The sequence below is a fragment of the Nyctibius grandis genome, chromosome 5, assembly GCF_013368605.1.
Source record: "Nyctibius grandis isolate bNycGra1 chromosome 5, bNycGra1.pri, whole genome shotgun sequence".
NCBI lineage: Eukaryota > Metazoa > Chordata > Aves > Nyctibiiformes > Nyctibiidae > Nyctibius > Nyctibius grandis.
This window is the reverse complement of record NC_090662.1, coordinates 66,669,849-66,694,911: the sequence shown is the minus strand read 5'-3', so window position 1 is coordinate 66,694,911 and position 25,063 is coordinate 66,669,849. Positions and strand designations below refer to the sequence as shown.

At 42.0% G+C, this 25,063-nt stretch overlaps 1 protein-coding gene across 1 annotated transcript in view; it reads left to right on the top strand.

Moving 5' to 3' along the window:
• The window catches only part of TBXAS1 (thromboxane A synthase 1), a 254,674-nt gene that overhangs the window by 65,998 nt on the left and 163,613 nt on the right, over positions 1 to 25,063 (top strand). The window contains 1 exon segment of the mRNA XM_068400625.1: positions 3,714 to 3,807. Coding sequence (XP_068256726.1) covers positions 3,714 to 3,807 — 94 coding nt within the window.

The window sequence follows — 25,063 nt, the reverse complement described above, 5'->3', positions numbered from 1 at the left end:
CCATGCAGGATCTTAAATATATTTTTCATATCCTGCATCAGTTGCTTCTTTTTCCAGGACTAAGATTATAGTCTGTTTGCTTATTCCTTGTACAGAAGTTGTTCCATATCTTTGGTCTTCTTGGTCACCTCTCAGTATCTATTCTATTCTATTTCTAGAAATATTCTATTTCTAGATTTTGCATTGGACTTAGCCCTTCTAGTCCATTGGCTGGTCTTCTACCCTTAGTGTGCACCCACAGCAACAGCAGGAGCTTGCCTGATATCACATTAATTTTTGTGATAAATTAACACAGAAACATGTTAAGTGGTAGAGTGAAAAATAAGACTTCCCGCTGGTGATAAGACAGGCTCAGAACTGTTTCATTTAGATGTACAACTTCTCCAGACAAACGTCCTGTGACTGCCTACAAGGCAACGCTGCCTGTTTGCATTCTTCCAGCTTCCAGCCCACCTTCCCTTCCCTTCCCAGCAACAAAAGCTGGCCACTGTTTTCCTAGTGCACTTAGCACACAGCTCTGTGAGTTACTGGCCAAGTGTGTGTCATGGGTGTGCTGAGTAGCTGAATCACGTAAATTAGCCTGTTTGAGTTATTGGTTGCTTCTGGCTGAAAAGGCAAAGCTTTGTGCCATGAAGCTGTCAGATTCATGTATTGCTGATGTTCATTGTGTGTTATACAGGACAATTCTTATTTTCTTCTTTTTTTAAAAGAAGACCCCAAGTTATTCCTTCCTCTCTCTCCCCCGCCCAAAATGGTGGGAATGAGCTGAAATATTGCAGAGATGGGAGAAAAGGCTCTTAAAATAATATTTAAGGTTGCAGAACACAAGCTGTTACATTAGAAATGGCCAAAGCCAAGGTTACCTGTGCAATGTTAGATCTTCCTTCTTTTGTGCATGCAGCACCATCAGTCTTTAAGCACCTGCATACTGTTTTCTTTTCTGCAAAACTGCAGATATTTCAACAGTATCAGAAATATTGTGAAAACATAGGGTAGAGCTAGATGTGTTTATTGATGAGATTTCTTTTTTCCTGCTGGCCCTACATTTTCATTGTTGTATTTCAGTGTGTAGCTTGACTAAAGCGCTTCTGTTTCCCATCTCATTGTAAACCGTGTCTCCTTACCTTTTGAAAACCTACTTCAAATGTAACCGAATAAAAAGCATCAGAGGAAACCATGTTAGGAGGTGAAAAAGGAAAGCAAATCCTCAGCTGTATGGAGCTGCCAGTAATGTTCAGAAGCTGACAAAGATGAACTGCTCATCTAAGCATAAATAATCTTCTAAGTCTGGGTGTTTCTTGCCTTGTGAAACTGGGTGCACTGTACTCATTAGTTCTTCTCCTTTTTAAATATTTGGTGACCACATCGTTTACTTTGTGTAGTGTAACGCTCTGTTGCTGTCACTTTTCACTTTTCAGTACGTGAAGACCAGGAGTATACAGAGTCTACAGTGAAATTAGCCGTTAACTGTAGCCCAGCCTGATGTTTTGTGATCTGCCGTGTATTTTACAGTGAAAACATCCAGGATAAAATGCCACAAAACTGACGAGTTTCCATTGAAACAGATTTTCATCTTTTCCACTGTTTACATACTGAAGATGAGGACTTTGCTATGACACAAAGACACTAGGAAGACTTCAAACAATAGCAAAAAATCCTCTCTTTGGGGAAGAAAATGTATCGTGTAGGCTGTTTGTTGTTTTGAAGTTAAAACATATTTTTTTTCCCAAGAGTATTAGCTGTTTCAATAAGGAAAGACTCATATTTTTTAAAGCGATTAAGTAACCAAAAAGTCAAAATATATATAAAATGTGTAATAAATGTCGGCTTCTGTGCCTTTATTCCACGATACCCTGTTATACTGAAATAGTGCCTTTGCATAGACTGAAAACACATTATTTCTATTGAGAGGGTTTGTATTTGTGAAGGTTTGTTGTGCCCCATAAAAAACCCCATTGTTGCTATTTAAAAATTATTGTCTGTATCTTCTGATTATGATTTTTGTAAAATATCTTCACAAAAGAAAACCCATTAAGAGAATAGGTACTGTGCCACAGGAAGTCTCAGGAAGCGGAAGTACAAAAAGCTACTAACTCTATACTTCAGTCCCATTCTGCTTTGCTGGTCATGTGAGATTTAATTCTCTGAATTTTATATATTGCATTTCACAGTGTCATTCTTTCCTTTCTCCCCCGCTCTAGGAAAGGACCATTTTCTGGTCCTTTCTCTCTCTTCTTTTCTCTCCCCCTCCTCCCTGACCCCCAAGAATTGTGCGCTGTTTGCCCATTAGGTTAAACCAGAATATTCCTGCCTGCATCATGTAGGACATTTCAAATGAGGCACGTGTCGATTATTGGACCTGAAAGAGGAGATGTCCAAGTCATAGCAATGGGTTAGCATAGTTTTCAGAGTCAGCAAGGCTGTACACTGGGATTAAGAGGGAGTCAACCCATCCCATCGGGATCTGAGGGCACTGCTTCTGCTGTCTCTATATTATGTCATTCAGATGACTTGCAGAATTGATAGACTAAAGCAGTTGATATCGTGACCCCTACACTATATGCAGTTCACAGTTTTTATTTTAGGCTAAATTTAATTTGCTCCCCAGGACTAAACAATCTCACCGCACTTGGGGTTCAAAGCTAAAGGACCGCTCATTAGTTCAGACCTGCCCTGGTCAGAGATGAAGGATTGGAGCAGAGCTTCAAGTTTAGTTTGCTTTCAAAAAACTGTGGTTGGATGTGCCAAAACTGCCCCAGACACGGAACCATCGTGCAGGGGGAGAACTGTAAAACTATACTATTGCTCTGAGCTAAGGTGTTAATATAGACACAGCCTTTATTAATATTAAAGATCTTTTGCCCTGGTCCTGCTGGTGATAGTGTTCAATTGTGTCTTTGGCTAATCAAAGCTGCTGCTGTTAGCTCCTGCTCTTTCAGGTTTCACTAATTGAAGTCCAACAGACTTAAATCCATTGTTTGTATTAAGAAAGGGGGGGCGGGGGGGAAAGACTTTGGGATTAGGTTTTTCTTTTTTTCCAGTATTGTCCCTGTCAACATGCCACAGTTTCATCTGAAACAAGGGATGCATGACGCTTCGTAGTCTGGGTTTTGTTTCCCTGTATTTTTTATCTTTGTTTAATTTGCTGACTGGCAGCTGGAAAATCACTTAATCAGCATATCTGGCCCAAATGCTAGGCTTGACTTGAACATACTGGCAGTGTCTTGGCTCATGCACAACTGAGACTAGTTTGAATTCTTGTTCTGTGATCTGTATAGGTAGCGGTGATAGAAGAAGAAGAAGAAAATAATAGTCTGAAGATCTGTCTTGTTCCTTTCCCAGCTGTGCCACAGTAGTCAAAACCCAAATGCCTATTTTGATCTTGTTTGTAACGTCACGTAACTTTAGAGAGTCACTTCTGACTTACAAGACCCCTGTGGGAAGAGGAGCAGCTCTCTATTTCCACTGCTCAATTTGCAGGCCTGTATTTGAGTCCCTTCGTTCTCTTGCCCTCTCTGAAGAACCAGCATATTGCGTTTATTTCTGTGACCTAAGGAGCTGCTGAGCAATGTCACCACATTGGCAGTTCTGTTTGACCAACACAGAAAGTATCTTCTCCCTCTCTGAATACAGAGAAGTAATCTGAACCAATTACTATGGTAAGTCCTATCGTGACAAGATCCAAAATTCACTTACTACCTTATTTTTTCCAGGTACTCCACCTCTGCGTTCTCCAAACTAAGCAAAGTAGGGATCCGACATCCTCCACCTCTTCCTTTCATTGGAAACTTGCTCTTTTTCCGTGAGGTAAGATACGGTTTTCTTTCTATCTATCCAAAGCAATGGGAAGAGTGGATAGGAGGTAGGAGGAGCTGAAGGGAATCCTATACTTCAGCAGTGCCATCTCGTCAAACATCTCCTTCTGGAAAGAACAAGCAAAACTCTGCTTATTGAGTGAATTGGTAGAAGCAGTTGTGTGCAAGCAGCTCTAACTTCAGGGTAAAATAAACTTGAGGGAAAGAAAATGTGTAAGCTCCTGCAGTTAATTACTTGACCTTTTCCAAGAAAGTTCATGCCCTCAGTGAAACAAACTTAGTTATGTGAATAGAGCAGATTATGTTAACTAGCCCCAACTGGTTTGTTCTGGGTGGTTTTGGCTCCTACGACCTTTCTGTTTGTGCTCTTGCTGATTGTACACATTTATTTTAAAGCTCATAACGTTGCTTGCTCCTAAGCAGTAACTAGAATTAGGTACCACTGAACGCTGTTGCTCTGTGCCCCCAATGTTCCTGTCCTGGATCGGAAGGAGAGAGGGAAGGGAAGTATTTGGATTCTGCCTTCAGATTTTGTTCCCTTATTTTTCTCACCCATCCCTTTAGTCTGCTAATGCTATTCTTTTTTGTTCCTTGCTGGATTTCAGTAACTCTTCTGAGGATCTGAGATCTCTTAGTAATGAGGAGCTGCCATTTCTCTGGTTGGATCTTACAGTACAATCTCTCTACTGTGTCTCTGTTGCAGTCCAACAACTCTTCAGGAAATCTGGGCTAACTCCAGCTGCTGCCCAGTTTCCTCTTTTAAGTGCATGGTCATGTATATCCATGCTGAGATTTGAATTATTAATGAGAATATAGTGCTTCTTACCTTGGTCTTCATGGTGATTGTTCTGTCAATATCTGTCTCATTATTAGGTAAAACCCATTTAAATACCAGTTTTACATGTGCATCTGATTTCATTTTGAAAATAGCATAAAAGATAGACTTGATCTGCTCTTGATTAATTTGAACTAGAACTGACAGGATGACTTTAACATACAGGGGATGCTGGTGGTGTGGAATACAGACCAGTTCATCCTCACTCTTCTGGTTTAAATTCAGCTGGATGGCATGAAGCTACTCGTTCTGTACCTCTTTGGTGACAAAATCCAGTTATCATTAGTCACCTACTAACACTTGCTGTAGGAAAACATGCCTGGGGAGTAAGTTATTTTGATATGTCGTAGATAGGCTTGCCCTATACCAGCATATAAGTGGAAAGTTTTTGTGAACCGTTATCTATGATCTGTTAGGCAAATTTCATTACCAGAGTTGCATTCATTAAATTCACTTAAAGCAGGCTAATGAAGAAAATAGAAACTTGATTTTACTAACTGTTAGGAAAAAAAAAAAAAAGTAAAGGTACCTGTGGAATTGTATCTTGGAATACCAAGAAGTAATAATTCCAGGCAGGATTTTTCAAGAGTGATGCAAAACCACAAGCCCCACCAGGCTATATGTCCAGCACTACAACATTTCACTGTCCGTCTTCTCTACAGTCCTATCACTGTCCGTAGGAACAGACAGGGATAAGTCCAGGCTCTTTGTAATTTTTCTTTCTTCCCTCATATATTTTGCCATGTTTTCTGGATCTGCTCCTGTGGCTGTTAGAAAATAGAGCCCATAGCAATGTGCTGTTAATAGGAGGGCTGCTTTTATACTGCAGGCTGTTCTCTATGAAAGTGTTTTCAGGGATACAAGTGCTCTCACTACAGTCAGTAGAGGACAGCTTCCACTTTCCCTTCCCCAGCAGAGGAGAACAAGAGGCTGCCCATCCCCTTCCTTTCCCTCAGCAAGTTTGCTGACAACACCAAGCTGTGTGGTGTGGTCAACACGCTGGAGGGAAGGGATGCCATCCAGAGGGACCTTGACAGGCTTGAGAGCTGGGCCTGTGCAAACCGCATGAAGTTCAACAAGGCCAAGTGCAAGGTCCTGCATGTGGGTCGGGGCAATCCTAAGCACAAATACAGGCTGGGTGGAGAAAGGATTGAGAGCAGCCCTGAGGAGAAGGACTTGGGGGTGATGGTTGACGAGAAGCTCGACATGAGCCGACAACGTGCACTTGCAGCCCAGGAGGCCAACCGTATCCTGGGCTGCATCAAAAGCAGCGTGGCCAGCAGGTCGAGGGAGGAGATTCTGCCCCTTTACTCTGCTCTTGTGAGACCCCACCTGGAGTATTACATCCAGCTCTGGGGCCCCCAACATAAGAAGGACATGGAGCTGTTGGAGCGAGTCCAGAGGAGGGTCACGAAGATGATGAGAGGGCTGGAGCACCTCTCCTATGAAGACAGGCTGAGACAGTTGGGGCTGTTTAGCCTGGAGAAGAGAAGGCTCCAGGGAGACCTTCTAGCAGCCTTCCAGTACCTGAAGGGGGCCTACAGGATAGCAGGAGAGGGGCTATTTACAAGGGCAGGTAGTGATAGGACGAGGGGGAATGGTTTTAAACTGAAAGAGGATAGATTTAGATTAGATATTAGGAAGAAATTCTTTACTGTGAGGGTGGTAAGACACTGGAGCAGGTTGCCCAGAGAAGCTGTGGCTGCCCCCTCCCTGGCAGTGTTTAAGGCCAGATTGGATGGGCCTTTGAGTAACCTGGTCTATTGGAAGATGTCCCTGCCTGTGGCAGTGGGGTTGGAACTAGCTGATCTTTAAGGTCCCTTCCAATCGAAACCATTCTATGATTGTACGATTCTATGATTCCTGGGGATGGGGATGGTTTTAGGGGCTTAGCTGCGAGGGGCATATCTGTGCATGAGCAGTGGTTTGCTGGGGACTCTTTTTTTTTTTTTTTTTTAATAGGAAGTAGTGAAACACTGATGTGTTCCGTCACTACATCTGTAATGTTAAGAAATTCTTGCACTTGCATGTTTATGCAACCATGTCTTTTCATTGAACTGGCATTATAGAGAGTTTCTTTTTAAATAGGCCAGATCTTTCTTGATACTACCAATCTTGTGCAGGGAAAACACACAAGCCACACTCCCACTAAGTCATCAGACTAGTGGTTTTCAATCCATGAACACTTATTTCAGAGGAATTCATGAATGGTGACTAAGAGGAATGCATTGATATGTGCTGTATGGGAATCTGCATATGTGTAATTTATATGTTTCCAGTGTCAAATTTGGTCTGCAAATCAACACAGGTTGAAAAGCCCTGCACAACAATGAGATCTAGAAGAGAAGGAGAAATCAAAACACTTCAATATATGCCGCCTTCCAGTCCAAAAAGTGTCCTCATCTCATGGTTTCAGGCTTTCCTCCTAGAATATGATTGCTGGAAACTTAAGGAAAAAATAGAGGAGGGGAGGGAGTCCCTTTGACATAATCAAATAAATCTAGGACTTGGAGATTCAAGAAAAAACATTAAATATCAAAAGCTCTCAACCAAATTGTGGGAGTAAGCAGTATTTTTCAATTTGTAATGGCATAAATTCAAGGATTTGCTTGTATTCTCCCTTTCTTGGGTGTAAATCAGTTCTACTGAAGTGATGGAGGTTCCTGTTTTGCTCTGCTGTATATGTAAACGGAGCATCAGGCCTTATAATCCTGTTTTTGCTGTTATTATTCTTCTGTAAGTGTGACTGAAAACAAATGAACAATGCAAGCAGGGTTTGACCAATAGTGCTGGGTTGTGGGGTTTTTAATAAAGTTTCAAATGTATTTTAAACAAGCAAATGTTTTCTCCATAAGACTTTTTTTGAAAGAGTTATTTCAGGGATTTCTCAAACAGTGTATTTTCTTTGAGTAAAATAAGAGTTGCTGTAATATAGTGTCTCTGAGGGAGGAAGAGGACGTATGGAAAGTTAAGGGGCTAAGGGAAACGCAGCAGGAAAGACCTATCTCCATCACAGAGAAGCAGACTTTAAAAGCTGACTTGGGGAAAACAAAGTTGTTTTACTGTAAGTTGCCCCTTCTCTCTCAAGTACAATAAAGGGAGATAATCGCACCCTGAAACTAAAACATATCCAAGTTAATCGGCTTGTTGCAAAAATGAGAAGATAGGAAATTATTGCAGTTCTGCAGCTGGGAAATAATCTCAGTCCAAGATATTAGATTAAAAATTCTTTCGTTGCATGAGAACAATTTGTGGTGGGTAAGTCTGATGTAATAGTAAATACGATTAGGCTGTTTAAAAAAGCAGCATGTTCAATTTTACCAATAACCGAGCAGACTTGCAACAGACAGCCTGCTGTTTTGCTAGAAACTCCTGACTGTTCCCCCACCTCTCCACGTACTGCATTTTTCCTACCAGTCTGTGGAAAAACATGAGGTTTGTTTGTGATAGCTGCGTAACAAGAGACACAAGGGTATACACAGCATGGACTTTCACACATGGATCTGCATGGGCTTCAGAGCAGCAGGTTGCAGAAAAACTAAACAAAACTCTCCTATTAATTCCCAGGCTAATGATTTTATTACGTGACAAATGTTCTGAAAACTGAGAAGGCACACATGCCGCGTTACCCTTCCTCCCGAAGAACCGCGGCAAACACTTGACCTGTTGCTATGGCTGTGCTGTGCTTTTCTCCCCCTTTCCCATCCCTTTTCTAAAAAGACAGCTATATTGGCTTTAAATGTCATTGGCTCTGACATTTGCACGGCTCTGGTCACCTGGTACTGTACCTGTGTGTACTGTTCCCTACTCAGCCTTCTGGAGAGCAGCGCAGTGCTGCTGCAGCCTTGGGGCTGGCGTCTCTGGTGTTTGGGGTGGTGGTAGGTGTGTGGCTGGCTGCCTTGTTTTGGTACTTGGTAGGCGGGATATGTAGTTCCGCTCTGTGTACAGTTGGATGATGTGCTTTGGGTCCTTATCATGGCATGATCATATGCTGCTTTCCGCCTATTACTCCTAGCAAGTTCCAGTGATGCTTTTGACTGGCTGTTTGCTTGTATCCCTGCCTTGCATTTTAATGAAAGACATCACTCTCTTTAGCCCCTCTCTGCTTGGACAGGATACTCTTTGTTTACTCTGTTTATTTCTGTCTGGCCTACTTGTAGATCCTGGTCTATCCCGGAGCAGTCCATTTCTGCTGAATGGAAGTGGGGGCTGTGTGGGTGCTTCGTCTTGCTTTCAGTTTGGGATGTGGCTGGGTTGTGTTGTTTTATGGCTGATGGGTGGGAGTGGAGAAGGGGGGAGTGCAGGGAGGAAGCAGAGAGCAAGCATGATCTTTTTTCCACTACGTGTCTGCCAAAAGCATCCTTTGAGTTGGGCGTAAAGAAAAATAAAAGGCAGAGTCCTTGCAGGAATGAAATTAACCCCATGTCTAAATTTCAGCCTAGAAAGCAGTGTGTCAGAGCTTAGAGAGAGAGGCTGCAGCATTTACTGTTCTGGAATTTAATGACACAGCATGTAAACCTAAACAAGGTTGGAGACAGGCAAATAGTGAAGGGAGTAAAGAGGGGGGGGAAGGGGGAAGGGAAGAAGAGGAGCTCTTAGATAAGCTGTGGACCTGGATTTAATTACAAGAATAATATGGCTTACATGGACAGTGAAATCCTGCATATGATTTTGTGTTGCTTTGTGCAGTTAAACAAGAGAGGAATGGGATAGGGAGTGTGTGTTTTGCCACTTGATAGCTATCTGCGTGGAACCAGAAAGGGCAGCCATGGTACCACCAATCAGCCTGGCTTTATCTGCCCCAGGTGGCTGTGGGCATCCGCCATTGGCTGTTGACTACCCAAACAGACCTCACAGGGTGCCTCAGGTCTTCTCTTACATCCTGGGAAGCCCCCCCTTGACTGGGAGGCCTGTGAATGCATGTGTTTCATGTGACATGAGTATGTGTGGTGCAGATCTAAACCTACCCATGTCAGAGTCTGCAACATGACAGAAAACCTGGGATTAGGTGTGTTTTTATGTGTGTATTCATACATCTATAAAGCCAGTTTCTCTCACCTTCAAATACGTGTATTTTCCTAGTTTCAGCTGATACTCTGTGCTACCTCCTTTGATCAGACGTTAGCATTGTCAGATACCCTGACAAAGTCAGTGCAGTATCTGTTTGTGGGAACTTAATACAGGAAAACAAGACATCACAATTAACTGTCTCCCACTTGACTAAATGCTATTTGCACCCTTCAGCGAGAGATGGACCTCTGGTTTCTCACAAGAGCATTGGGCAGAGCTGTGCTGTGGCTCACCCCAGCTTCTCCTGGAGCTTGTGGGATCTCAGCAGGGTGAGCCTGCCTCTTGGGGAGCAGTGTGTGTGCCCTCAAAAACCCTTCTGTAGAGGCACAATGCCCTCAGCTATTTTGCACTTGTTGTTTCAGACAACTGTGTTTGCAAGATATCCCTGAATGTGATGTCAACTTTAAATAACATTTATGGAAGCTGGAGACAGTATTAGTATACACAAAGCAACTGGCAGGTTTTACGTGGCAGAAAAAGGGGTATGAATCATTGCTGCTTTGCTGGTGAATAATGGTGACCCAAGTGATGAAGGTGGTAGTGGTCATGACAGATGCTTTTGCTCTTTTGGACTATACTGTTTTTTCTTTGAGGGAAGAAACAGGTCCCTTTCATATTCCAAGGAATGACATATTGACTGTGTGGTTTCTGCCTAGAGAAGCTCCTACATCTATTTGATATGCAGGGCTGGGTGAGTGTTCCCTGTAGACCTCAGCAGTTGCCCCTAGAACAAGATGCAGACTTTGTTGATGAGCAGCATCATGGTTTTGGTATTCTTTAAGCCATGATTTGGTTGTTCCTTTTGGCATACTTTGTGCTTGCTTTGTTAAACACTGCATGAGGTGAAGAGGAAATGGCTGGGGCAATTGCTAGCTGTATGTGAAGGGCTTTACCTGTTAAGTGGAAAGGGGAAAAATTATATTCTCCATGGCAGGACAGCGAGTGAGAAGAGAGACTCTCAGATCATGCTCCTGGCTTTCCCCAGACTCCCAATGTGATTTTGGGCAAGTCTGACTGGGGCAAAGCTTTATTATTTTCTGGGTAAGCAAATCTTTCTTTTTGCTTCACCTTGGGCCTCTTTTTACCAACCTGCAAAATGGCATACATGGTGCTCTGGAATAGATGGGTCTGATTTTTCATCAGGTTATGGTGAAACACTTTGAGCAACTTCTCTGGAGACTTTCTCTGGCAGATTTGGGGAGGCTGATATCACTGCTGCCTGTAGTGGACTGGGCTGCTTGAAGGCTGGAGGAAGATTAAATGATTTGGCACTAGTCACAGAGCACGTGGGGCTGTGGATCAATGCCAGGCCTGAGCTCTGGTCTGTAAATGAAGGTGTCTGAGTAAGGTGGGTCCCCAAGATAACAGTGCTGAAGGACACTTCTCTGCTGTTCCATTTCATCCTTGACTAAAACTGTTGCTTTTTGATGGCTTTTTGGAGTCAGCTGAGAAATGGCTACCCAATATCCACCAGAGCAGAAGTCTACATAATAAATGACACCTGACTTCTGAGAGTGGTGTAGGTGAAGTTTGACATGTGTTGTGCCTTTTGGAGACTATATTTGCATATTCATCACACAGCCCTCTGGAAGTTGCTATGTAGCCTGCTCTTCAAGCAGTGTGTACTGCTAAATTAAAGCCAGCTCTGTCATGACATGTAGCAACAGTGAACACAAAACAGCCATGCTACACAGCAGCTGGGTTAAGAGAATGAAGACAATGTATAGTTGCAATGGTAGTAGCATACAGATAGACCCAGTGTAATCACTTAAACCAGAATTAACCTTGGACTCCAGGATCCCTGTGACCATGCACAAGGAGTAGGATTCCCACACCTTCACCTTGAAGAGCAGTGCAATAGTGATATGAATGAATAGGAGGACTCCTGTAGCTATTATAGTAAACTTAATGGGCTTCTACACATGCACTTAAGAAAGCAGGGATATTTCTTAACTGTGATTGTCTTCTGTTCAGTTTTGGCTGTAGTCACATCAGTGTGGCACTGGCCTGACCAGAATGGAATTGGACTAAATGAAATCTTTTAGTTCACAGAATCACAGAATCACTCAGGTTGGAAGAGACCTCTGGGATCATCGAGCCCAACCATAGTTCTTGAAATTAAAAAAGAAAGCAATAGACTTAGGGCTACAATGAATAAGAACAGTCTCTTTTGTTTTAAATGAAGTTGTAACTTGCTCACATTACCTGTATATCTGGAGTTTAGTGGCATCACATGCTGCTCACCACCTTATTGTGATGTGGAGAAATCCATATTCAGAAAACAAGTTCTTCTATGTCAGCAGGATCAGTACATATAATAATGGCCAGGTATCAGTTGTAATGCTAAAATTATAGCAGGCTCAGATTGGTTGTTGAGAACAGTTGTTATCCATGAGCCAACAAATTTAGCTGAGTCTTAACTTCATTAGCAGTGTCTAAATGCATTAGCCATATGCTCCTCAGCATATGGGTAAATACATAACAATTTATTTTCATTAGGGTTTTCTTACAAGTGCTGCTAACCCAAGCTCCACTAGAAACGTTTACAGCATGACATGTCTCTTCAAATAAAAAGCTGGCCTTCTGTACAGCAAGTCATCCTGAAAGGGTGGCAAGCAAAATACTTCTTCTGCCCTTTCTGAGAGTAGGAAGGTACAGCTGCTGTGGGCCTGATCTGCTGCATCTAGCTGGGCTTGGTTTCTGCAAGGCTTCATATTAAAACGAGTAATGGAAGGCTTTAGAGAACTGCCTGTTGAAACATGTGCCATTAAATCCCTGGTATTCATTGTGTGCTGTCTCCTGGCTGCCTACGGTGCACCTTGGGTAGCATCACCTCCTGGTGGTTTTATCTGGATGCAAGACTTATGACCCACTGGGTTGTCCCTCCTTCCTTCCTTTCCCAGGCAGGATGTAGAGATGAAATACAACTTTTTCTAAGAGAGACTGAGTGTGAAATTGGGTCTTAGTCATGGCTGTAGTCATATGGATGCAGTGCTGGCAAGGGCAGGGCGGGTTTGCAGGATGGACACTGGGACAGACAGGGCTGTGAGGGCTTCGGTAGCTGTGGACGTGGGACAGATGTAAAGCAGCCATTGCATGCTCGGGATTCTCTTAATTTGTTGGAAATAAATGAAACGCTATTTTCTGGAGTGCTCTTTTTTGGGTAATCGTTTATGCAATTTGATCCAGAAATGCAAGTTGCCTAGAAAGACGTGGAGGTGTGAGAATGGACCAATCTTGTCAGAGAGGTATAAAGTTCAAAAGTTAATCTAATTCTGCACGTCCTCAGAGGCCTCAGCACATGTCTAAGTGTAGATGATAATGTGAAACCAGAATTACCCAGAGCGGGATTCTAATCAGGTTTGCTCGAGAATTGACTGGTTTTTGTTTGTTTTTGTTTTTAAAGAAAAGAAAAAAATTCAACAGGAAGTCTAAACACAACTGTGTGCTTTAAAAACATGTATTTCAAATTGCTGGTTTTAATTTTTGTTTTCACCATGCAATGCGGTGAAATGGATGATACAGTCTTGGGTTGTCCTTGTACTTTTTAAATTCCCATTTTGTTTCTTTGCTATTAACCTTTTTTTCGTGTTTACATTTGGTAATTTTTAAATATACCGTGAATTTTAGATGATTTCTAATAAGACAGAGGGAAAAGTGAAACGTTCTTTGGAGAGTTGCACTGGGGCACTTTTAAATATTCAGGTAGAAAAACCAACTCACTGAACATTAGTGATTTTTATTTTTACCCTATGATAAGAAAAATGAAAATTATAAACAACAGAAAAAGAAATTGAAACCTAGGTATGTGTTTAAAAATATTTTCAAATACATATTTTCATAATAAACTATGCAAGAAATAAACATTAAAATAATTGCAAATTATTCTTTACTGTTTTATGAACTTCCATAGTTTTTGTGCGTTATATCTGATGGCTTTTTCCAATTCTGTGAGTTAATAAAGCTGTTAACTTTTCATAAGTAGTATGATGCCAGAGATGATTTAGGTAGGATTAGTGAAAGCTTGGCTGCAGGAGCCATAACAAGTCACATGTGATGATGAGTTTAGCTGTTCTCTGGGAAGTTGAGTGGATCTTTAAACACAGTGACTACGTTCCACTCAAGAAAAGAGAAAAAGATACATGGCAAGAGCAGGGATTGGAGGGAAGTGTCCCTTTGGACACACAGAAAAAGGGGATGGGGAACCCCAAGGTCTTCACTGATTTGCCTGTATTTGCTTTTATGTCTATATATTGAGAGGAAACAACAGGTGATAAGCCCTGGACAGGATAAGGCACCTTGTGGCTCTAGAGAGTAGGAAAGAAGTACAAAGAGGTATGAATAGGAAATTGGTGATTGATATATGATTTTTGCAAAGGTTACAGCTTGCAAAGGGGTGAACAAATCTACCTTGATCTGTTAATACACTGCAATATATAATGTGTTGTGAAAAGCTTGTGGCAGCCAGGGGAAGCGTGGTGTTTGAGTTATCCTTATTTGTGTTCCACATCTGAGGACAGTCTTGGACAGGAGCACCTTGCAGCCAAGGTGAGGTGGAAAAGGCACTTGATCACACACAAGGGAGAAATGGGAGAGCTTTGGGAAAAAAAGCTACAGTTGGTGACCTTATACCAGAGGTCTCTATTTTAATAAACAGTCTCATATAGTTCATGACAGATAGAATTAGGGACCATGCAAGTATCCTGCAGTTATATTTGTGTTTATATTTTTCACTACCTTTTTTTTTTTCCCCCCAATGCCCCAAGGAGCCATCTCAAAGACCTCATAAATGTGAGATTTCATTTTCTAATGCTATTTCCTTTCCTGGATGGAGGACCTGCCACAAGAAGACCAGACCTCAAATTATAATAGCTCTATAAATAACTCCCAAAGGCAAAAGGAAAAGAGAAAGCCTTTGAAAGACAACCGCAAATGCAAAAACTGAGGTGTTTGGGTTCTTGCAGAACCAGACTGAGCAGCTCTACTTAGGACATCATTAATTTAGTGTAAAGGTTTTTGGGTTTCCCTGTGTATCTCTGTGCACTGTTTACTTACAAACCTATATACCTAAAAGTCCTCTGAGGTCTTTTCCTTGAGCTTAATTTTCTGCAGTGTTTTGGTGCCTTTTGGCCTGTCTTTAGAGCCTGCTAGCAAATGGAATTTCCAGGTAAAATTGAAAACAATCCAACAGACTGGCTAAAACAAATACAATCATGAATTGAGTAAAAATAGTCTGAAAACACAACTTTTTCTTCTTTCTGGGTTAATTCATTTTTATTTCAGGAGACCCAGACTGTCTGCCTGCTTTCCACTGGAGATCTGTGCAGAATTGCACATCGACCAGAATAAAAACATTCCCGAGGAATCGGCATGTTCTGTCAAAACATTTGAACAGCTCCCGTCTCCCGGCGCACAGTGCTGCTGCGGAGCCGGCAAAGGGAGCTCTGCAACGCGTGGTGCCGGCTTCCCCTCCAACCTCCTGTCTCGAATCCACCTTTTCGCATAATTACGGGCAAAGTGCTTCAGGATAAATTATATTTAGCAGAGGGAGGAGGTTTGTGAGAGCCTTTTGCACTATGGTGAGACCTATGCAAGGGTTGTCCTTTCTCTGTTCCCACTAAGGCTGTGGTGTATATGTGAGGAGAAGTCAGGAAGGTGAGTCTGTAGGACCCCAGTATCTTCCTATAGCAGCCTGGGACAATGTACTGGCCAGGGACAGCTGGGCTGGCAAAGCTGAGCTCCAGGAGAAGTCCTGCAGCACAGGGACAGGATTCCCCCTTGACAGACGCCTCTGTGCCATGCCTCTTACTGCTGCGTGACTATTTGCTACGTATGAGCTCAGCCTCCAGCAGCAAAGTTCAATCTCTGTGTTGTGGAGTAATGATAACTTTTTTTTTTATGACTTGCTAAAGAAAATTGTAATCTTTGGCTAGAAGAAGATGCACAGCAATTACAGAAAGTGACTAAGCAAAGTGTGATTAGCCTCAACCTTTGCATCAGGATGCTGATTACTTTACTTTTGCTAAGTAGTATCTTAGTCCTCTAGCACTGAAATGAAGGGTGTTTCACTGGTAGGCTCTACTTGATATGAATGAGGGTGGTAAAATCAGTCCTGCAGCCAATTTACCAGAGGTGCTGTCTGTCTGTTATTGAGACCAATTGCTTAGGAATGTAATTGTATCATTCTCGTTACCAAAATTGATATTCCCTGACTGATTGGAGCTAAATGAGTTTCTATTTTTGCAGAATTTCTGGGCTGTTGCATGATAAGGCATTGTGGTGGACAGCATGCAGTCAGTGGTTTGAAACAAATGAAGTTTTTCTTCATATTTGAAACAGTGATGTGTATTAAGCAATGCTTTACTGTGCTGATGAACTAGCAGATGGTGTCCTGTAAGGCTGCACATGTGACAGTAGCCTGTTTGAATTTCAGAGTATCGTACCTGCTTGTCCAGCAGAAAAATCCTTTATGAAATAACATAAAAGTAAACAAGGTGGGAAGGCAAGCAACCATACATGTGTGCTTATCTTCTATACAATGGCAGGGGTCCACATAGCAATTCAGAGCCATTTTGATAAAAGTGGCATCCTTGAGTAATGTGATGGAAGAGAATGATCCAAGCCATGCGGAGCAAGGAGGACAGAGGTAGGTTATAAACCAGTCCTAGCTGTGCTTGGGTTAGTGGCAGCACAGCAGTCTTACAGGAGGTGGGCTGTGAATGTGCATTCCTAACTCTATTACTTATCCCCTGGGCCAGAAGGGCCAGATGTGTTGCATAGGAAACATATTTAATCTGTGAATGATCATTCCTGATGGATCCCCTCCAGCCAGTCCAAAAGTTACATTACTGGGCCCCAGCCCACTTTGCGTAGAAAGACTAGACTACCCAATCTGGTGCCTTTAGGGAAGGGAGAAGGTGGAATTACTGTGATTAATAATTTCACATGTTATGCAAGCAGTTGTACAGTCTATGGCTAAAGTGCTTACATACTGGTGACTAACCCGAGGCAGCTAAAGCCACACTATGGTGCCTAAAAGCGTAACCATATGATTCTCACAGGAGTTAACAGGCGTTGTTACTTTCAAATGTTGCTATAACTCATTTTCTTTTATTTAGTTATGCAAAGTTTAGCATGCTGCACTTGTAAATTTTGGCGTAAGCATAAACCATGCTGACAAAATATGGTCACCTCTGGGACTGAGGCGAAGGCAATTTACCACAGTATGGCCATATGGGAGGAGAAAACCTGTTAAAATCCTTCTATAGACAATTATGGCAAATATATGTTAAAGGCTTTGAGACCTTGCACAATGACGAGCCCTGCTCTCCTAGGAGAGGTAATGGGCTGAAACAACAGTGTCAGAACTGAAGCCTCTTAATATATTATATTAAGCTCTTGCAAAGATCTGAGACTCAGGTTTGTGCAGACTTACCACTATCCTAACACAGGAGCAGTCACTTGATTTGCTAAAAGCTTATCATCTGCAGAGGCAGACCTAGAAGAAAGGAAGTGTTCTTGCGGTTTTATGGGCAAGGAAACTAAGGACCGTGGCTATAACAGTTTGTTGAGACCAGTGGCCAAGTGCCCGCTGTCTTCGCTGGGCATGGGAGCAGGTGGAGAGTGACTTCTCCAAGCTTGAGCAGAAAGAGGTGGTGGCAAAGCTGTGAACTGTGTTCGCATCCAACAGGCTCTGGTGCAGCGTAGTGATTGCTGCCACCTTCACAGAGCCTCCTGTTGCTGCAGGAAAAGTTTATATTACATGAAGGACGATAACGCCTCAAAACATCTCCACGGGAATAAATAAGCATCTTAAGTGGAGAGTTCAAGCACAACTTGCTTTTCTACTACTTCTGTAGTCAGTCTGGTAATTTTTGTTTGGCTTAGGAAAAATAGGAATAAGTGATAAATTCATGCTTAAAAGATTGCCTCTCTTCAGAGAAATTTGTTATCCTTTTTCTCATTTTCAACAAGGAAAACTTGCTTTTGCAGCAGAGATTTTGACATTAAGTATCTTGATAGAATAATAGGTGTGAGATGGATTGCAATCTATTGCCTCAAGACTTTGCCAATCATAAACTAAAATCAGTTAATGCCTTGAGTTAAATCTTGCTATATTGTGCAATGTGCTAGTAGTATTAAAAAAATCAATCCAGAAAATATATTGATTATATTATCTCCATAGCAACAAACAATAATGGGATAACGTTAGCTTAATAATTGTGCTTTGTGAAAACCTTTCAGAATAATTACTGCATTGTGGTCTTTTCACAATGTGGAATGCAATAACACTTCTTCCTTGACTGCAGTCACCATCAGCACTGCGTCAAGAGATGCTGGTTTTGTGTGCATGCATATGTATTCACGGGTAATTTTGCTCCGGGTGAAACAATTTAGCAGACTATTTTGGGATCCATTTTTAATTGGTCAAGACCACAAATTGGCAACTGTTTTCTATGTGGTTTGTTTTCTCCCACCTCCCTTAACAACTGGCTACTCTAAAAAGAGACCATTAACATTCCTTCTCCTGTGTCTGTCTTTACAAGGCACAAAGATTTTGGCATGTAACAAAACTAAGTGTCCAGCTACTGTGTTAAGGATTTACAGGAGAAAGGAACTCTGCTCCCAGGGCAGTCCTTCAAAGCTGTTCCTTTAATTGAATTTCATCTATCATCCTCTAGAAATTACCTGTTCCACAGGAGCTGAGATATTTGCCTATATTTTGGAGGACATGATTCTCTTGTGCATCCTGCACAGTCATATAAATAACCTGTGGTTGTTATGAATAAATATATATATTCTTACATATAAGTGGGGGGGTGTGTACAACATTTTTAGCTCGAAATTTTAGCAGGAGAGTCAGAGGAATAGATATATACACTCTTCATCTGGGTCTTGCTTTTATTTTTACTTCCAGATCAACCCTGTAATTTTGATCTTTAATTAAAAAGAGCTGTTGACCTGAATCTAGGATGGAGAGGTCAAGCTTTTAGAGTGGTGGAAAAAACCCAGTATAATCCCTGATGTTTAAGCAGCCCCTAAACTGTTCTGTCTCTGTGAAAGCCATCAGGGACCTGACAGTGGATCAGGAGTCCATTAACCTTCTGGTCATGCCACTATTTCCTGATGTACCTGTTGTGCAAGGGCTGGGTTTAGAGATCAGCCAGCAGAGAGTAGGCTACTGCCAGATCTTGCACTGTCAGGAGATTCTGCATGGCTTTCATAGGGTGCCCCATACTATCCCCAGTGGTATGGTGGGATATCTCTTTACTTCCCAGGTCATGAGTGGATTCCACGTTCTCCAATGGTCACTCCTCTGGCCTTTTTCCTGTGGGACAAACACTGATGTCAGACAGGTTAAACTTTTAGCAGCACTTCCTAACAGTGCATCATATTATTTTGATCCTTACTTCTGGACAGAATCTGTCCTTCAAATGGCCCATAATTTGATTTCTTACTGTTTACCAGACAGCAGTCTCCTTTCTTTGAGAACCCCTAGGAGAAAGCCCCTGCTTTGGAACTACTATTTACAATACATGTCTGTCTTGGAGCCAGGAATGTGCAAACCCTCATCTCTGTAGGTGGTGGCACTTTGGTACCGTATACATGAGATATGCAATACAGTGCAAGCACTGACAGTTTTCCATTTGAGATGATGCTTTCCTAAGGAGCTTGATAGTGCTGTTGTCCCCTGCAATTGTTTTCCTCTACAGTCCCTCTAGGTTGTTGCATTATGAGAAGGGTGTGATGGAAGAGTTGTTTTCTGTCCCAGGCAGTGGTTACTTTATGCCAGTCCCTTGGGAATGTGGTTAATTCACAGGGAGAGGGCGGAGCAGTGGTTGCTCTCGACTTGTGCCAAAGCATCTAGTGCTGTATAGCCGTTGTACTGAATGAGGGTGCCAAGCCTCTCTCCTTTTCTGGGTGCAGATGAATGAAGTTATGAAAGGGCAGCTAAATGCATCAGTTCCTCTGGAAAATATGTGGTATTTGCAGGTGTAGCATCATTCATTAAAAAAAAAAAAACAACCCAGATGGATTGACAAGGTGCTTTTTCTGATGCTGCTGCAGAATCCATCCCTAAGTGATAACCTAGAAACAGAAATGAATGGCTGACACGAGCTAATTAAATTCCCACCTCCAAAACCAAGCTCTTCTGTCTATAAAATTGCCACAGTTGAAGCTGTGAATGTGCTTCTGCTTGGCACCCCCTGCACTCGCCCTAGGTGCTGGCCAGTGGCCTTGCTGATCCCTAGAGCTATCCCAAATTCTCATTCCACTGCAGCCTCCTGTTTAGTTTCCTGTGCTATCTCAGCTCCTACTGCTCTCTGCAACCCTCTCTCCAGCCCACGCAGGGGTTGGCACTGTGTGTTTCTGTCTGTCTCTTCCGAATCCCTTGTTCCAGGGAGGCCTGATATGGCTTTCTAGTGTGTCTGTTTTCCACGCTTGGATCCTACTAGCTACCACGTAGGGGGTGGCTTGGGTCTTAAACAGCATTTGGCTTCAGGACAGAACATGAGGAGTAACTTACCTTGTGAAAACAAGGAGATTTTGTTGAAATAATAATTTTAAGATAGGTGGAGAGCCAACTGCTGGTGTGATGTGGCTGTTGGGGCTGCAGCTTGTCTTATTCCCGAAGGGATAAAACTATTCTGTTCTGCACAGGATCTTACAACACATTTCTGTCCGTAGTGGTTTAGGTAGGTCTGTCCTACCTGGTGGACTGTTGTTCTGGGAGCAGGATGAAGCACATCGAGTGTTTGTTCACAGGGCTAGGGTGAAGATGCTTGTAGCTCAGCAGCCACATGCCCCTCGTGCCCTGCTGAATGTATGGGCTCACCTCAAGGCTTGTGTGTGTCAAGCTGACTTGTCTGCCCTTAACCTTGTGGCTTTTACAGAGGTGCCATGTGACAGATGGTAGTAAAAAGGGACCTGTCATGCCTATGCCTGGCCTGTCCATGCTACAGATAGCAGCATACTCTGTTCTGCATCAGAGGCCAGTACAATCTATAGGGACATTTTTGTCCTTTCATGCTTGAGAGCCTGCATCCATACAAGGTGGGAATTAGACAAGAGGAAGCTGGGCTTGTCCAGCTATGTTAAAATACAGAAATAGTCCTGGTATCTTTCAGTAATGCATTAAGTGGCACGATTAATGTCTGTCACATGTAATGCTCTTTCCAGGTCTCTTCCCTTGATGGAGTACTCTGCATGCAGCCTAGTGCTTTGATTTGGGCACTGTTTTGTATCTTAGTGTCATCACAATAAAAGATCAAAATTTGGGAGCTGAACAGAGATGGAGTTTGTGATAATCTTTAGTTCTTTCAGATGTATGTTTCACAGTTTCAAACTTGGTGGTTGCAGATAATTAAGTGACATCATTGATTTTATAACCAGTAAATAAACGATGGTAGAGCCCCCCAGCACTATACAAGGGAAACATCTCTGAGGAGGCCAAGATATTATCACCCACTGAATGAGTAATGTTGCTTCCTAAAGCTGAGGTTTTCTTGAAACCCACCTGTCTAAATAGTATCCACTGAGGCACTAGTGAGTTAAAGCAATATGACATAGCCCAGAGTTTGCATCAGAAAAGGAAGCTTAAACACTGTCATCCTAATTCTGCAGATGAAGATGCAAGATTTTCACATGGAAATGTAACTTTTTCCAGTCAAAAGTCTGTTTGCACTCTGTGGCACCTAAGAGAGACTATTGCACAATGGGATTGGTTAATATCTTTTATCCTTAAAAATGACATTTTCGTAATTTTCCACTTTTCCTCATTTCCACTTAAATATGAGGAAAAACTTCTTTACGGTGAGGGTGACCGAACACTGGAACAGGCTGCCCAGAGAGGTTGTGGAGTCTCCTTCTCTGGAGACATTCAAAACCCGCCTGGACGCATTCCTGTGTGATATGGTCTAGGCAATCCTGCTCCGGCAGGGGGATTGGACTAGATGATCTTTCGAGGTCCCTTCCAATCCCTAACATTCTGTGATTCTGTGATTCTGTGATTCTGTAATCTGAAGGAATCTGCTGTTGATGGATCTGAGAAGGAGGGGAACACTTCAGAGGTGGAGAAACTCCTTGGAGAAAAAAAGTCCCTGTCTCCCTTTCTCGGGAAAGAAGTCAGCTTTCATTTCTCCAAATGCCATTTTGTTGCCCCCTAAAACAGTGCTGTGTTGTCAAGAGTACTCCCAAAATGTTTGTTTTCCTCAGATCTAGCTAGCATGTCTGTCTGTCTGTCCTACAAGTTGTTTGCATTTCTTTAAATTATGCAATTACTGCTTTGCTTCCCTTAAGGCAGGCCAGCAAAGAAAACTAATAAAATTCATTCACCTTTAGTAAGATATGCTGAATGCTTACGCTAATCCATCTGAGCGACATTGAGCACATAGTGAAAATACACATTGCAATGGTCTTCTGTTGCACAATGAATTCCCTCCTATAGAGAGCACTGTAATTCTCTGTTTTCCTGTTGTAATTTGAGGATGTAGTAATATTAAGAAAGACAATAAAGACGGTTAGCAATCCAGTGGAATTACATACAAGAAGAGATAGTGTAGGAGAGAATTACACTCAGTTTGGAACGAAGACAACTTAGAAGAGTTTTAGTGGAAATTGCATACTCTAGTAAAAAAAAAATCCATCATTTCTTTCTCTTTTTTCCTAGTTTCTTGACTTATAATAAATATGTTTATCACAGGATCAGAAATTGCAGTGAGTCTGTAAGACCTCATACAGAGCCTTTCATGAACACACATTGCACAAATTGTATTTCTCTTTGTACATGTCTTCATAATGACATGTTTTCTGGTTTTGATAAAGGTTCCTAGAAGCCTGAATAGGTGTCTTCTGTGACATTTACTATTAAGTAAAATAAGGGCCTAGCAGGTTTAAGTGTTATCTAGACAACAGTCCTAATAAAAATAGTAAGGTTGCAATTATAGCTCTACAGCAGATATAAACAAGGTCTAAGCTAATGGCAGGCAACTTCCAAATAGATAAAAAGAAATATTATTTTAGCCAGTGTAATCAGTCTGGAGAATTCAACATTGCAACAATCAGGGAGTTGAATACAGCAGCTGGAATAATTTGAGGGTCTGGATAATTTTATGACTAATTACATTTGTAGCTATGCATATTATGATAAGAGTAATTGAATCTTAAGCTAACAGTTGCGTGAGGAAAAAACCTCCCTCTATTTTAAGCATTTTAGAGTTAAGTGTGTATGTAGGGTTGTTTTCCGCTTGCCTTTTGCCAAAGCCTCAGGCATGTGATATGTCTGAAAGCTCAGAAATAGATCAAATTTGTTGATATTCCTTTCTCATATACTGTCTGTGTTTCTGTGGCAGAGAAGGAATGGTTTTGTAAGATACCAAGAAGGAGGACTGAGAAACCTGTAACTTGTCTCTGGCTTTGCTGTTGACTTCTTGTGTGGCATTTGGCAAATTGCTTAATCTTGTGTACTTCCAACTCCCCACCTGTGACAGATGGGCACTTACCATCCAAGAGATGTTGTGGAAATGAAGTTTGTAAAGTGAAATGAGATTGAAAATATAAAGACGAAAAGAAAGCGAGAATCTCATTGCAGTATGCCAAATTAATGTCTGAGGCCGTATCTATGTGGGAATGCTTTGGAAAGTTAAGGTGAATCAACTAGAAGTGTGAATGCAGCACACACATGTGAAAGCGTAGTAAATGTTTTCCACTAAAGAAGAGTCTCTCTTATTCTGGAAGTGTCTGTGTATCACCTTGGGGAGCTGGTGTAGATGGGCTGGGTTATTCATCCTTCACTCCATTTTTTCTAAGTATCCACATCTTTTCATGTCCTGTACCTCAAAACCCTCCTTGAGGTTCTTGCCCCTGCTATTCTGACTGAGAGGTTGTTCTAAAATCTTACTACTTTGATAGTCAATAACTTTAATCTAATTTCTAGCAACATCTATCTATGGCCAGTTTATACTCATTTGATCTTTTAGTAATGTAGGCCTTTATATTAAATAGATATTTTTCCCTCCCTGGTGATTACTCCCAGTACATTTATAGACAGCGAGGATGCCTCCTCCCTTTGGTCTGCTAAAATGGACCTTTGGTTTGCTAAAATGAACTCTCCTAATTACTACTTGTAAGACAGGCCTTCTGTTCCCTGAGGATCCTTGTAACCCTTTTCTCCACTCATTCCATTTTTAATTCATTCCTTTTGAACGTGGCTCATCAGATTTGCATGCAGCATTCCAAAGAAAGTGTATTCCAGATAGTCTACATTCGTAGTTTCCATCATACTTGCTGTTCATCATTATCCTGTGGTTGATGTGTCCATCCAGGTTTTTCCTTTCTCTGTCATTTTCAAACAAAATCTACTGCTGCAGAAATTCTTGGAGTTAACATAGTCCCTCTGAGGGCATCAAGCTTTGCTTTCAATGAAAGACTCTTCTCTGTTGCAGTTGTTCGGGTGCTTTAGACTATCCAGTTCTTCTGGTATGACAATCTCAATCTATCTGCCTGCTGAGGAAAGAATCTGTCTTTCCACCCAGAACCATGAATGTACTTCACTAAAGTCTGTCTGCTTTTCATGCCAAAGTCAGTCCTCAAAACATTGAACAAGGTTTGTCCCAAGACTGACCCTTGAGGGATCTATGGGTTTCCTCCTTTCATGCCTGTACCTTTTCTTTCTACTCAGTCCACACTCATTTCCCTACAGCTTTCATGTTTACTGTCTCTCAGTTTTTATCCTGATCTTCATCCTTTTGAGTGTGATGACTGTGCCTGCCACCAGACCAAGTGCATTACTGAAGTCTGTGTACATCTTCCACTGTTCCCTCACCTGGAAAATGTATTATCTTCCCAAAGAAAAATAACACGGGGTGTATCCCATTTCCCATTCCTCTGACCCTCTTTCCTTTAGGTATTTGCTGTGAAGCAGGAGTGCCAGGTTGTTACTGGTGGGCCAGAAGTGGTACATGAGGGACTGTTAACTGGCTGCAGCTGCTCCGTCCAGCCATGCCACTTACATGGTGCTGGTGGTTACAGCTCAAATGTTAAAAACATATGGTGGGGTTTGTGAGAAAATCTGAGGACTCTGTGTGTTTCATGCACTGGGAAATCTTGCATGCTATTGAGGTCAGGCTCACAATCCTGTATTTACTTGTTTGGCTTCCCCTCCATCCCGCCAACTCTTCAGTTACCAGCCTATTAGAATCAGCCATTAACCTGGTTAATGGGGAGAGACAGCAAATACCAGAAAGGACGATGTACTTTTCTTAATTCCCTCTTGGAAATCTGGCTGTTTTAAACTATAAATGTCTTAAGCAAAGGCTGAAAAGAGTCCAAAACATGTCTTGCT